This window comes from Aptenodytes forsteri, unplaced genomic scaffold (genome assembly GCF_000699145.1).
Source record: "Aptenodytes forsteri isolate BGI_AS27 unplaced genomic scaffold, ASM69914v1 Scaffold137, whole genome shotgun sequence".
Classification (NCBI taxonomy): Eukaryota; Metazoa; Chordata; class Aves; order Sphenisciformes; family Spheniscidae; genus Aptenodytes; species Aptenodytes forsteri.
In genome coordinates this window covers 3,015,763-3,029,139 of record NW_008796221.1, presented here as the reverse complement: position 1 = coordinate 3,029,139, position 13,377 = coordinate 3,015,763, and the positions used below count along the sequence as shown (strand labels likewise).

The following is a 13,377-nucleotide window of genomic DNA, read 5'->3' as shown; positions in this document are numbered from 1 at the left end:
TACAGTTGTGCCACTGCTAAGAAACGGACTTCTACTAATCTGATGTAGGGGAGAGAGTGAAATGGGAAAGTGTGCTGCTAGTCATCCTCGTGTCCTGGTTTTGGCTGGGATAGAGTTAATTTTCTTCCTAATAGCTGGTATACTGCTGTGTTTTGGATTTAGTATGAGAATAATGTTGATAATGCACTGATGTTTTAGTTGTTTGCTAAGTAATGCTTACACTAGTCAAGGACTTCTCAGCTTCTCATGCCTTCACAGGCTATGGCTGTGTAGTGTTTAGCTGCCTGCTGGGTTAAACCACAACACCTTGAAATAACTTTCAGAAACCAGTTACAAACTGCTGATAATGCCTTTACTAGATATGTGCAGTGGGTGGAAAGCCTAGATATTAGAGAGGACTTGGGCTTTCCCCTGATGTTCACACTCAAATACACGCTGTTTCAATGAGATTTTAGCTTTGTCTGCTAGGGAAGTGGTTAGTGTACTAGAACAGTGTTCAAATGCACTGCTTTCTCAAGTACTTCATATTAATATGTTTAATGAGGCACTCTAATATCCCCTTAGGTTGACTGTCGTTACTGAAAACTGAAGTGTTAACTGTAACAACAGAAAAGGACTCTATAAGACTATGAAAAAGCTTAATTTTTGTTTAGATTGAGCCATATAATTAAAATATGTTGTGGAGTTGTCTGTAGAATAGAGGTGGCTGATTGTTGCTGGAGCTCCTGTATGTGTGTTTGTGAAAGCTAACGGTCTTTTAAAATAAATATACTTTGCAGGTAAAATGTATCCATTTTGTCAATGATAGCATTCTTTTCTCCACAAATTACTTAAATGGATGACAGTAAAGAATACACAACCATTGTGGAACTTGTCACTTCTTTCAAAAAGTTAACCAGTGTGTTGCCCTTATCGTCTTGAATATTACTACTCAGATGTGAGCCATGTTCTAAAATTACCGGTTGGCAAGAATGCTGTTCTTGTCAGAAACAAAGTAAAAACCTTAGAGTATAATTTGTGGGAACACAACTGAAAGAAAATACTTGATGAAAGTCTCTTTGTCTGTATAATCTGATGTACTTCTGGGATCAATAGTGTTTCCAGGCACTGAATTTAGATTGCATGTCCAATATCCAAGATCTAAGAAGTTTATCAGATTTCCTGCGAAGTTGCTGGAAGAAAACATTAGTCTGGTATTCAGCTGTAGCTTGGCAAGTTTCCCCCTGCCCCCTTTGGAATTTACTATTTAATTTAAAAAAAAACCAAACAACCAAACCTTAAATTCATATTCAAATTTTCTCATAGCATAACAGCCTCTATTAAGTTGTTTATTAATATTTAATTCCTGATTCTCTTTGCCATAAACTTGCTTCTTCATCACGTTGCCTCCACAAATCCTCCATCTTTGGAATCACTTACTAAGGCTTCTTGGAATCCTTACAAGTAGTACAAACCACTATGGGCAGCTTCTTAATGAAGTGAACTTTAAAGTTGGTTGCATTAAAGTTTAACATTTTAATGAAAATTTGCTCTTAGAAATTCATTCTAAGATATGTGAAAAAACAAAACTATTACCTTCGTTAAGTATCTCAGTACAGCTTTACATGTTAGTGAAGAATGCCTCATTCCCATGAGTATTCTCCTGAAAGGAAACATTTTAGTAACTTGTGTTTCTGCCTGTTTATTTGGAACTCAATACAAATTTCTGTAATGAGCTGTGACTGTTCTGTGTTGTTAATAGAGATTAATGGCTCAGTTGCTGTACTCTGAAATAGGATCAGGGATATCTTTGCTTTTTGGTTTTTTGTGATTATTTCGCATCCTGATTTTAGTTTCCAACTGGACAGTCTGGAGTCCCACGGCAGATCAGGCCAGTCTCTGTATCATACGTAGTCCTGCCTATAGGCCAGTAACAGGCTTTTAATCTCATCGTGAACTGTTTAAGGGAGCTAAGTGGTACAAACCCCTTAACGGGCAGGTGGATATCCTTTTAGCTGGTGTATTCCCTGGTTTACCTGGTGTTGATGCAAAGGGTCAGCATGAGCTGGAGGGAAGGAGGCACAGAACCATGATGCAAAGAGACGCCAGCTCCTGGATGTGCCTCCTTAGCACTTCTAGTTAACCATCAGTCCTCTTTATTCCTAAGCATGAAAGGCTGATTGGGTTGTGTGAGGTTTTTTTGAAGTTACCCAGTTCTTGTCACCTATCTCTTGTGTTTATGAACCTTTTGGGTAGTAATCTAAACAGCGACAACAAAAAATTATCAGGAATCTTTCCCAATGTTTTTGCTGCTCCTGATGCTGGTTATTGGTTGATGCCAGTGAAATGACTGACACTTAGATCCCTACTACCCTAGAGCTTTTTTGTTATGCTAGGAGTAAAAGTGCATCTCATTCAATATCCTGTTTCCAGCTTTTGTTGCTAATCTGTTTTTATGATGCACCTTCCCTCATGTCTGCTAGACACACGACTGGAGCTGTAGTGGAATTCCTGGTCTTTACAGGGTACGTTTATATCCATCTGATCTTGCAAAAAAGTCTTTAAAATTATTCAATCTCCCTAGTATTTATTCTCAAATGCTTTTTATAAATAAGAACTTGGATTCCTTCTTTAGTCCTTTTGTTTTGCTACCTTAATCTCATTTCTTAAAATATATTTTTAATTCTCCTAATTATCATAGGAGTTCTCCTTCATGACCTTTTCATCTGTCCTGTCAGTAGGTTTGTTGACTTCATTCCTGAACTTCTTAATGAATTCTTTATAATGCTTACGTGTTCATACCGAAAAATACCTTTCTGGGTGGTAATCTGATTCTAAGATGCCTTTTCACACCTGCTTTCTATTGATTGTCTTAAAATTGAGCTGTGCACTGTCTTGTCTCTGCTTTCCAATGGTCAGTCTGCAGATTATAGTAGCAGCTCTAGTAATTAGGCTCCTAAGTGATCTTAGAAGTGAAAAAACATTTAATATGATGATTTCAGTCCATCATGTCATCTAATGCTTCCCGTATAAATAATTAGATGTATCTTGTGGTCTAAATTTAAGGAATCTTCTATTATATTTTTTTCTGAACTATATTCTTTAATGAGGGCAGAAGGTTAATGCCTTGGGTACTCAAGTGGATAAAGATTGGGCTTGCCTGCTCTCTCTTCTCAGATTTCATAGCTGCGATGCACAATGTAGAGCTTAAACTTTCTCTGACAGATTTCCAGTTAATTGTTTTCATTTTCTTTTCCTCACATCTTGTCACTTATCAGCTTTATTAGTTAGGTAGTAATATACTTGCCTGCAGCAAGACTCTTTTATTTGGTGTGAGCAGTTTAACAATGAGAGCGTATTAGAATATGTCACCTAAGTGTAAATGAAACCATTCTCATATGAAAGATTAAGAGAAGACTGAATATGCACTCATTTTGCTAGGAAAGCTGTTCTTTGTTTTCAAATTTCTTTAATACCTATCTATTAAAATAACTACATAACAAATACTGGTTATGTATTTTAGAGATTTTTATAGTTGATTAACATTTAATACCTTGCTTCCAACTATGGCTTTTCACAAGAACTTGCTCTCCTGTGTTCTAGTGTGTCTTAAATTGAAATTAGAGGAGGAAAATGTGGAGAACATTGATGCATTCTAAGGCAATTGAAAGCAAATCTGTAATTTAAATAACATTATAGAATCTAAAACTTTTATTTCCTTAAAGTGGTATGATTTTTTCCTTAATTTGATCTGTTTCAGAATAGCCTTTTTTACTTCTGGTGATTTTTTTAGAAAGAACTTTGCTTTTGTGTGTGAATTGTTGCTGGATGGCAGCCAGACAAACTGGGGAGGCTTTCCTAATTGCCTCCTGTTTCCTGAAACCTCCTGCCTCACTGTGTTTCAGGCTCAGTAGCGAAGCATATGTTTTGATATCTAAATGATAACTGGAAATATGTAACAAATTTATCTTCTGAACTGAGGTTTTTGTTTAGATGTTTTGAACCTATAGGTTTTGGGAAACCCAGTAGAGGAAGTAAAATCTTTGGCTAGCTTGTGATGGGACTGTTGAGGTGCGCAAGCTTCCCCTTCCTCTGCTAATTTCTGTAGTCACTAACTTTGTGGCAAGAACACAGCAGAAACAGTAAATCTCCTGCTGTCATGGTGCCTCTTCTTCAAGACACTTTACAACATGTTTTAACCTTCATATTACCCTCAGATTACAGCAGCAGGCTTTAGTTCCACCTGTAAATGGCAAGTGTTGCGTTAGCCGGCGCTAATGGTGGTTCTAGCAGTGTCTCAGGACTGATGGTGTGCGCTGAATGTTGGTGATAGCTGTTGGTCTCGTCAATGGCATGGCTCTGCTTTTTGGATGCTTGAGAAATAGATTTGGCTGGCATGTTTTGAACAAGATTTCTCTGCAGATACTATGTAAAATCAGCCTTCATGAAGAGTTGAATGGGGCAAAAGAAGTAACTTTTTTACAGAGCATATATTGGTTTTGGTTGTGCACATCTTTCTAACTGCTTTCCATTAAAATCCACATAAAGATGTTGCCATCTTTACCTTTCAAATTAGCGTCACTAGACGATTATCTATTTCAAAGATATCATTCTTGGGAGTATATGTTATTTTTCTAAAGCTTTTAATGGTATCCGTGTTTGCAGGGCATGGGGGAGGATGACTGACTTTCAGTAGCTTCCAAGAGAAAGATGTGTCCCTTGAAAGATGGAAAAACAACCATATTTTTCTTCCCTGTGTTTATTGCAAGACCCCGTTCTGTTTCTATACCTGTTGGCTCCTTGTTGAAGGGCTTGGTCTTTCATTTCATTCCTGCTGCTCTGCATTCAATCATTTTCTCTCATTTCCATGTTACTCTTGCAAACAGCGGGGAAGTTGTTTATGGACCACATGATAAAATAACCACTGGCAAGCAGACTTCCCCCCCCCCCTTTTTTTTTTCTTTCCATCTTTGAGGTACTATGGCTTGTTAGTGATGATTGGTCTTAATAGAGTAGTGGAGAGCAAAAAATGAATGGCCTCAAAAAAACCCTCCAGAGATATCAAATGTCTGGTCCACCGAGTCACGAATTCCCAAACCTGGTGATTATTGGAAGCTTGTTTAGGGTGTAGCAGGGGAATTACTCGATTCTTGTTTTGCTGCTGAGCCTTTCCTAGGCCTCTGCTGCCCGTTGCTGGCAGAGACCGGGACACCGGGCTTTGGGCCTGGCCCTGCGGAGCTGGATGTCCTGCCAGGCCAGTCCCAGCAGTGGGAAGATGGCCATGCTGCAGCTGCAGGAACGAGCATGAGCATGTGAGGTGGCATGCCTGAGGCAGATGGGAGGTCGGGGGAGCAGGAAGGCCTGGCCTCCCCACACCAGGGCTGCCGCAGCTGTAGGGCCCTTCTTCTCCACCCTGGCGTGAGCCACTGCCTCACGTGGGTCCTCAGTGGCTTTTGTTTCCAGAAAGCAGACGTGCTCCTATGCTTTCCCATAAAGGCTTTTCCCTTATATGTGCGCTATCTACATGGCTTTAATTGCAATTAGTTCAAACGCTGATGTGAAAGATGTGAGAGAAATATCCCTAATGGTAGACTGCGTTTGAAAATTTGCGTCTCTATCAAACACGCAAAGGGCTATTTGAATGCTTTTTTCCGTGGTGCATTCTGGTTGGCTTTGAAAAACGGTTGAATAAATTTTTAATTTTTTTTTTTCCCCCTGACACTTTTATGTGTTTTTTTTATTCTGTGTGGGTTGCTCAGTAAATAGGAGGGGGAGGCATTGGCGTGTCCTGGGAGGCTCTGCCAGGAACTGGGTTATCATGCTGAGAGGCTGCTGTGAGCGTTTACCTATTGTAACAAAAGATCTTCTGATGCCATTTTATTATTAAACAATCCATATTCCTTGCTCGAGCTTTTGGAGGCTCCCAGCAGTTCTGTCAGGCTAACTTTGTTGCTAAAGATGATTTTGTGCTCTTAGTTCGGTGAGTCAGACAGGCAGCGGGGCGCCGGCCGAAGCCTCCACCATTTTATGACGAAGCCTTTCTGCCGTGACGTGAGCCGGGAACCGTAGCCATGCTTCAGGAACTGCCTGAATGCCTTTAGGTGACCCCCTTTCCTGCTGGGGGTACGGCACTGGCACGTGCTGGTGTGGGGCTGTCGGTGTGGATGTGGTGGAGCTGCCCCAGGCTGGAAGATGTGATGTCTCTGCTGCTGCTCGGCCGTGCTCACTGTGCTCAAGTTGTATCTCAGCTGGCTTCAGTCGAAATGTGTTTTTGTGTGTGTGCTGCCAACGTACTTCCAGTTTTAAGTACAAAAAAAAATTGCTGTTGGTTGTCACTGTTGGCTCTCTTAAAGAAATGAGGATACACGTTTCCTTTAAATGAGAGCATGAATTTCTTGGTGGATCTGGACCACCAAAGCATGTACTGTACCCAGCCCTGTTCCTTATACGCTTATGAACTCCTGTTTTTATGGTTTGTGTGTGTGTGCGTGCTCCTGTGTGTGTTCCACGTGGGTACTTCTATCTTTTGCACAAATGGCTCATTTAGAGCCATCAGAAAATTTATAGGAAATACTACCAGTGTTAAGACAGAATAAAAGGCACCTGTGCTTTAGCTGCAGTTCTTGCAGCTTACCCTTACCCTTATGGCAGTAGAGTTTTTAGCACTGCATATGGAATACTTTTAAACCAAGTGAAGAAACAATCAAGAAAGTCAAGGAACAATCTGTTCTCTATACAATAATGAAATTACACAATAATAATAATGAGAATGAGAATAATAATGTTTGGCTTTGCTTTTTCTTGGAGGTGGAAACCATGCTGAAGTTCTTTTTAAACCCAGAGCTATGAACACTTGGCATCTTCACTTAGTCACTTTGACTTTTGTAAGCTTGGATACTGGATTGTAGCACCTCTTTGTTTCAAAACTATGAATATAGTTATGCTTTTTATTTAATCTTGGTATACATGCAATGTGAATTGAAGTGAGTTATTCCTTGTATCATTACATCAAACCTTGAACTTGCGATACAGTTGCTAGCAACCAGTGTGCATACCCATTTGCTCTGGGTATTCTTCTAGAGTTCATTAGGTGTATTATCTTTCTTTCATCTTTCAGAACCTGGAAATCAAATTCTTCCAGCTTGTTCCATTTAAATGGTGTAATATTTTATGATGAAAAAGGGATGTAGTATCTCTAGTATCTCTTTTGATTTTTATAACTGTAATTTAATTTATTCTTGTAGGTGTAGCATCTATGACTGTGCCAGTGTACATCGCAGAAGTTGCTCCACCGCACTTAAGAGGCAGATTAGTCACCATTAACACTCTGTTCATCACTGGAGGGCAGTTTTTTGCAAGCGTTGTCGATGGAATCTTCAGCTACCTCGCGAAGGATGGATGGAGGTTTGTGAGTCTTCCTTGCTAAAAGCAAAACTGGCGTGGTCGTGATTTGGTTGACACCTATTATAATTCTTGTTGGTAAAATAGAGTTTACATATAGAGTGGTAAAACTGTATACTGAAATGGAACTTCAATAATTAACTCTTGCTAAATGATATCCATACTGCTTTCACTTAGGCTTAATATTCACAGTATGCTTAGGTTTTTTGACTTTACTGAACTTTAGAATGGATGAGCAATAAAGATGTATCAACAAGCTTGAATGATTGTCATGACGTTTATGGAAGTAGCTTTACCTTTTGCATTTAGAATAATTACATGCTGATTTTTCAAAAGGCAAATTTCCAGTAAGTATGATGCTATATGTGCAAAATAGAGGTGTATTTCAAATATTCTTAATCTCAGCAGCAGTAATCCAATCAGAATTGAAGTGAAGGACATTGTAGCATAACTTTATAGTTAAAAGTTTAGGTTATAGAATAATATGAATCTCTTTTACTCTACTTTCTGAATATTATGTTCTTCCTGTAGACATCGCTAAGTCTTTCTGGACTGCAGCCTTATACCTACCTTCTTTATGGTGGTGTGTCGTTTGAGAGAGATGAGAAATTTCAGTGACTCACTATTTTACTTGCAGTGCTGACTTGAAAAAATAATTAACAGAAATGTGTAGGAGGAATTAACTTATACTATACATTCCAACTTCTGGAAACTTGTGCTTAATTATGCATGTTTTTCTCTTGAAACACTCTTTGGAAAGGGATGCATGTTGTAGGGCCTTCGATTTCTGTCGTTACAGCCTGGAATCATTATGCTATTTGAAAATCCTAATTTGAAGGATCCTCCCTGCCACCCCAAAAACTTGCAACATAAATGCTACTGCTGGCTTCTAATGGAGCTGAATAGGGATTTCTAGGTGCACTGACATTTGAGGTTTAAGTTAGGAACAATTAATTTGGAACTTGGTACATAGAAGAACTTGGAAGCTGATCTCTTCATAGTATGTAAAGAAATACACATTAAAACAAAAAGTTAATGTTTTCTTAATGAATCTACGGTTTAATTGGTGTATGTCTGAAGATTCAAGACACTTGAGGTTTTTACTTTTTGTCCATGTGATTGTTTCCTTTGCCTCTTTCGTAAAAAGATGTCACATTTTGACCTTAAGAAAAAAGTCACTTCATGCTGATTTAGTTTAATTTTAGTTTAATTTTAAGTTTTAGCTCTGCTTTGTGCTTTCTGAAAATGCATTGATTACTTTAGCTCAAGTGAAAATAGCATTTTGCATTTTTACGTGAAGCTTTTGATGATCTTTTCATTATAATGCAGCTGCATTCTCTGGCAGACTATATGTCCACTTATGGAGAATGGAGAAACAGCCTTCACTAAAAGAAAAACTTAGTTTTATAGGATTGCTAATCCCTTTCTGCAGTTAAAGAAACATGTTCAATTTGAGAAAAGTTAATGGCATGCAGTACTGCATTTCTAGGTAGAATACAAACTGAAGTATTTGATCCCAAATGCCAATTATTTAGTAGTTGCTTTATTATTTTAAATTCACTTTTAGCCTAAATAATTTGCTAGTGTAATGGCTCCCTCTGCACGGGGCCGGGTGGGAGGAATGGACAAGTAAAGATAATTATTTAGAAATGGAGCTCTTGAGTCACTGTTACTGTTAAAGGCGTTGTGCGCTTTCTGTTTAGGTAGATTTTTTGAGTTCAGTTTACCTCAGCGGTTATGGATTCAGCTGGGGGAAGCTTTTGTGGATGTAAATCTGTGGGTTTTTTTTTTTTTATTTTTCCCACTAGTGCATTGACACATAGGAGGTCAGGATGTGTTTGTAATGTGTGTTTCAGTAAATACTAGTGTATTGGAAGAAAAATACAACCTAACAGAGTATCTGACAAGTATTGACCTTATTGGAGCTGTGTTTTTTGTTTAATTGTTCAGATAAAGTAAAATATTCCCTAGCTTGAATTTTTGCAGCTCAAAAGCAGACTTTTAGGCTTCTTTGGAAAAGGTCAGTCAAAGAGCTAGCATTGTGATATAGGATGTATCAGTTTTCAAATCAAGCAGTCACATAGGATTGACGAGTACAGTTGTATGTAAATGATTATTTAAGTGAAAAATATCATTGCAGTTTGTTACACACATACAAGGTACCATCTTTTGATATGTTAATTTGTAAATATATTTAGCTAAAGTGGAAGATTAGGTGGAAGGCAATAATCATTGTCAAATGTAGATTTCATCTTTTTGTAAAACACTGATGTTTTGATATGCCACTATACCTTAAATAGGAATGAGGCCCCCACCCACTGAAATGCTGTGCAACTGTTCTGAGAACTTCTACATTGATGTAACTTATTCTTCTGTTTGGAACAAAAAATAAACTACTCTGGTATAATTCACGCCTTTTAACCTATCTGAACTGAAAAAATTAAAAGTAAAATCTAGAACCCATGGGTTGAGTAAGACTGGGTGTTTGATCAAAGCTCTGTGAGATGCTGACTTTTGAACACCTCCAGCTATGGGCATTTCCACTTCTCAAGGCAGCTTGTTCAGATGTTCAGTCACTCTTACTGTGAAGAATTGCTTTCCTTCATCTTTGATCTGAATTTTCCTTGTTGCAACTTGTGACTATTGACTCTTGTCCTTTCACAGTGTACATCTGAGAAGAGTCCGTCTCCATCTTCTCTGTGAGCTCCTTTTCAGTTGTGAAAGATGCAATTAAAGCTCCTCTTGATCATCTCTTTTCTGGGCAGCACAAACCCAGTTCTCTCAGCCTCTTCTTTTATGTCATACACCCCAGTTGCACGACCATCTTAGTGATCCATTGCTATTCCTGGTTTGTAGCTCTCTCTCATGTTGGTGGTCCCAGTCTTCCAGATTCAGCATGGTGTGTTGAATAGTGAGGAGTAATTGTTTCTTGCAGCCTGCTGGCTCATGCTGGATAACTTTTGCTAATGCAGTAATGCTGTTTTATGTACAGGCCAAGTACTGTTCTGCCGGATTGAGTGGAGCAAAGTGAAGTGAAACTGTTGATGATGCATTGGGCAGAAACTGAGGTTACGCTAGTGATGAGGTACCCAAGGATTCTCAGCTGTGATGCTGGAGCTGTTAATTGGGGATTGTGTACTTGTCTGTCCTCAGCTAGTTTACTGCAACCTAAGACTGAGCAGGGAAGAGTACAGATGGTCTGTCACCTGGAAAGAGTGGCCAGCAAACACATGGGGAGAAATCACAGATGTTCACTCCTGAGTCATCACATATAAGAAGGAAAATTACGGCGATTATTGTAGCTCTTAGTGACTGAATGGATAAGTATTGGAGTGCTACAAAAAACAATAAGGAACTTCACTTTTTCTCGTCTCTGCTTGTTCTTGGAAATGCTGGATATAAAATTAAAAATAAACCAAAGAAAACAAATATTTAACCTGACTCTTATGTCAGGTTAGCTTTGTAAACCCTGCTAATGCCATCTTAATAGTATTGCAGCAGTATGTCTGAGAAGGAGAAATGTTACAGCAGACTTATTAAATTTCATGCTGGATTTTTTCAGGTCTGCTAGACATCTGGCTTCAAATGCAAAGTCTTGTACTCTGTATGGGAAAGAACTATATTAGATTTCTGAAAGCTGGCTCACTGCATGAAATATCTTAAATTGCCTGCTTTTACTCTGCATTGGTTATATCAAAGTTGCTTGATCTGGAAATTGCAACAACTCTTGAACTTGCAATGGACGTATGCTCTTAACTGAACATTTTCCTTCTCGCTTGCTCCTCGTACTCAACTTTGACCAGAAACATGTTGATTGGAAACTGACTTTAGTGAGTGAGCACTTTCTGTACATTTCTTTTGTATCTTACCTGTAATAAACAATCCAACGGAATCCAACTAGTAGCCTTAACAGGCTGGATCGAGCTTTCAGGAGTGTCAATTGATTTTGCCTCCGAGATGATTGTAGGTACCCAATTGCTTAGTTCTGGAGGCTCTGCTGCATTTAAGGGACTGAAGGGCTTTAGAGGAGCAGAAATTAGGTAATATGAGGATAAAGGACTAAATCTGTTTATTTAGATGCATTAAAAGATCCTTTTGCTTGCAGTTTGACAGAATACAGTGATTGTGTTTTTGATCTCTATGGTTTTGTTCTACTCTTCATTTGAAATAGAAAAGGCTTTCTAAATACCATTTTAATGCAGACATTGAATATACAATTTGGTGAGCTTCAATGGTGTATGTGTAAAGGTGATTCTGTATACAGTTACCAAAATGTTTGTGTTGAGGGAAGAGCATAGGAAGAAATGACGACATTAATGAATGAGTCCATTAGTGAATGAGGAATGAGAACGTCAGTGAATTACTGACACTTGTTAGATATGTTGGCTGAAGACTACTGAACTAATAATCCTTCCTTTTGAATTTATTTTCTTCCATCTGCTTTTCTTTTTTTTAACTAATGATGAGCTATACCATTCTTAAAGTGTTAGAAAAGAAGAGACTTGCTCACAAATTTCTTTCTAGACCAAGATTTACTTGTATGACCTTTTGGAATTTTTGCTGGTTTTAGGAAGAACTTGAGGGCTCAGCTTGGGGATGGGAAGACTGGCCTGCATGCACGTTGTCCCAGGGTGGCCATCCTCTTTGCATTACCTTTTGGGTGTTCTTTTTCCCATTCTCAAGTTTTCTGCCCTGTAGTATTGCTCATGTTTTTCTTTGTTAAATCTACAAATGCCTCTAAGAAAGTCTTTTTCCATTTTCATCCAAAATGCATTTGGACTTGAGAAATACATTTGGTTCATTGCCCTGAAACAAGGTTTCCGTTAATGGTTGTGCTCTCTTTCCTACTCTATTAGCAATCTCATTTCGTAGCATGCTTTATAAAAACATCTAGGTGAGAGACTGCTGAATGGTCTGTGTGGAAGCACACATCCTGGCGTATGGAGAGAGGAGCTGGAGGAGAGATTATCAAATTTCCTTAGTCTCCTGACTGATGTCAAGGCGTGAAACTGTTTATGAGTACAGACTACCTCAGTATTCAGTCTGAGGGCTAGTTTCTGGAGGTGTTTTAATGATTATAACCACTGATGTGAAACCTGTGATAGCTGCAATAATGTACAGGTGGCACCAGCACTGTTTAAAGTCTTTAATGGAAGTGAAAAAAATCTCAGTGAAGCGCAAATGGGAAAAGGTCAGATTTAAAAAGCAGAACAAAATTATACATTGTTCTGCAATTCTTGTTATTCTTCTTAGTGTTTTATTGAAGGAATATAAAAATGTGAAGTGTATAGACCAGAACCATCCATGAAAGTTAGTGGTATGCTTGTCTTCCACAGCCTTTTCCCCCCACTTCAGCTGGAGCGAATCATGGTATCTGTGGGTGTTGTCACAGGTGTCAGTGCTGATCCCTGGAAGCATAACTCTGACTCTCTAATATTGCAGCTGGCTGAAGATTTAAGAGCAGACTCTAAAAGATCTGGTGTAAATTGCTGTGCTGGTGAAATGAACTTTCTTCTGTTTCTGCTCTTATAGTGAGTGAGCCAACTAGGGAAGGCGCCCTGCTGGATCTCTTGTTTGTGAACAGAGACGGACTTGTGGGTGATGTGACGGTTGGAGGCTGTCTTGGGCATAGCGATCACAAAATGATAGAGTTTTCGATTCTCAGAGAAGTAAGGAGAGGGGTCAGCAGAACTGCCACCTTGGACTTCTGGAAGGCAGACTTTGGCCTGTTTAGGAGCCTGGTTGACAGAGTCCCTTGGGAGGCAGTCCTGAAGAGCAAAGGAGTCCAGGAAGGCTGGACATTCTTTAAGAAGGAAATCTTAAAGGCGCAGGAGCAGGCCATCCCCATGTGCCGAAAGACGAGCCAGCAGGGAAGATGACCGGCCTGGCTGAACAGAGAGCTTTGGCTGGAACTCAGGGAAAAAAAGGAGAGTTTATGACCTTTGGAAGAAGGGGCAGGCAACTCAGGAGGACTACAAGGATGTCGTGAGGTTATGC

The 13,377-nt window shown here is 39.1% G+C and overlaps 1 protein-coding gene across 1 annotated transcript in view; it reads left to right on the top strand.

Annotated features, from left to right (window-relative positions):
• Positions 1 to 7,225: 7,225 nt before the first annotated feature.
• SLC2A13 (solute carrier family 2 member 13) overlaps positions 7,226 to 13,377 on the top strand; it is a 140,708-nt gene continuing 134,556 nt past the window's right edge. Inside the window, exon 1 of the mRNA XM_019474583.1 lies at positions 7,226 to 7,383. Coding sequence (XP_019330128.1) covers positions 7,235 to 7,383 — 149 coding nt within the window. The 5' untranslated portion in view covers positions 7,226 to 7,234. The remainder of the gene's footprint in view (positions 7,384 to 13,377) is intronic.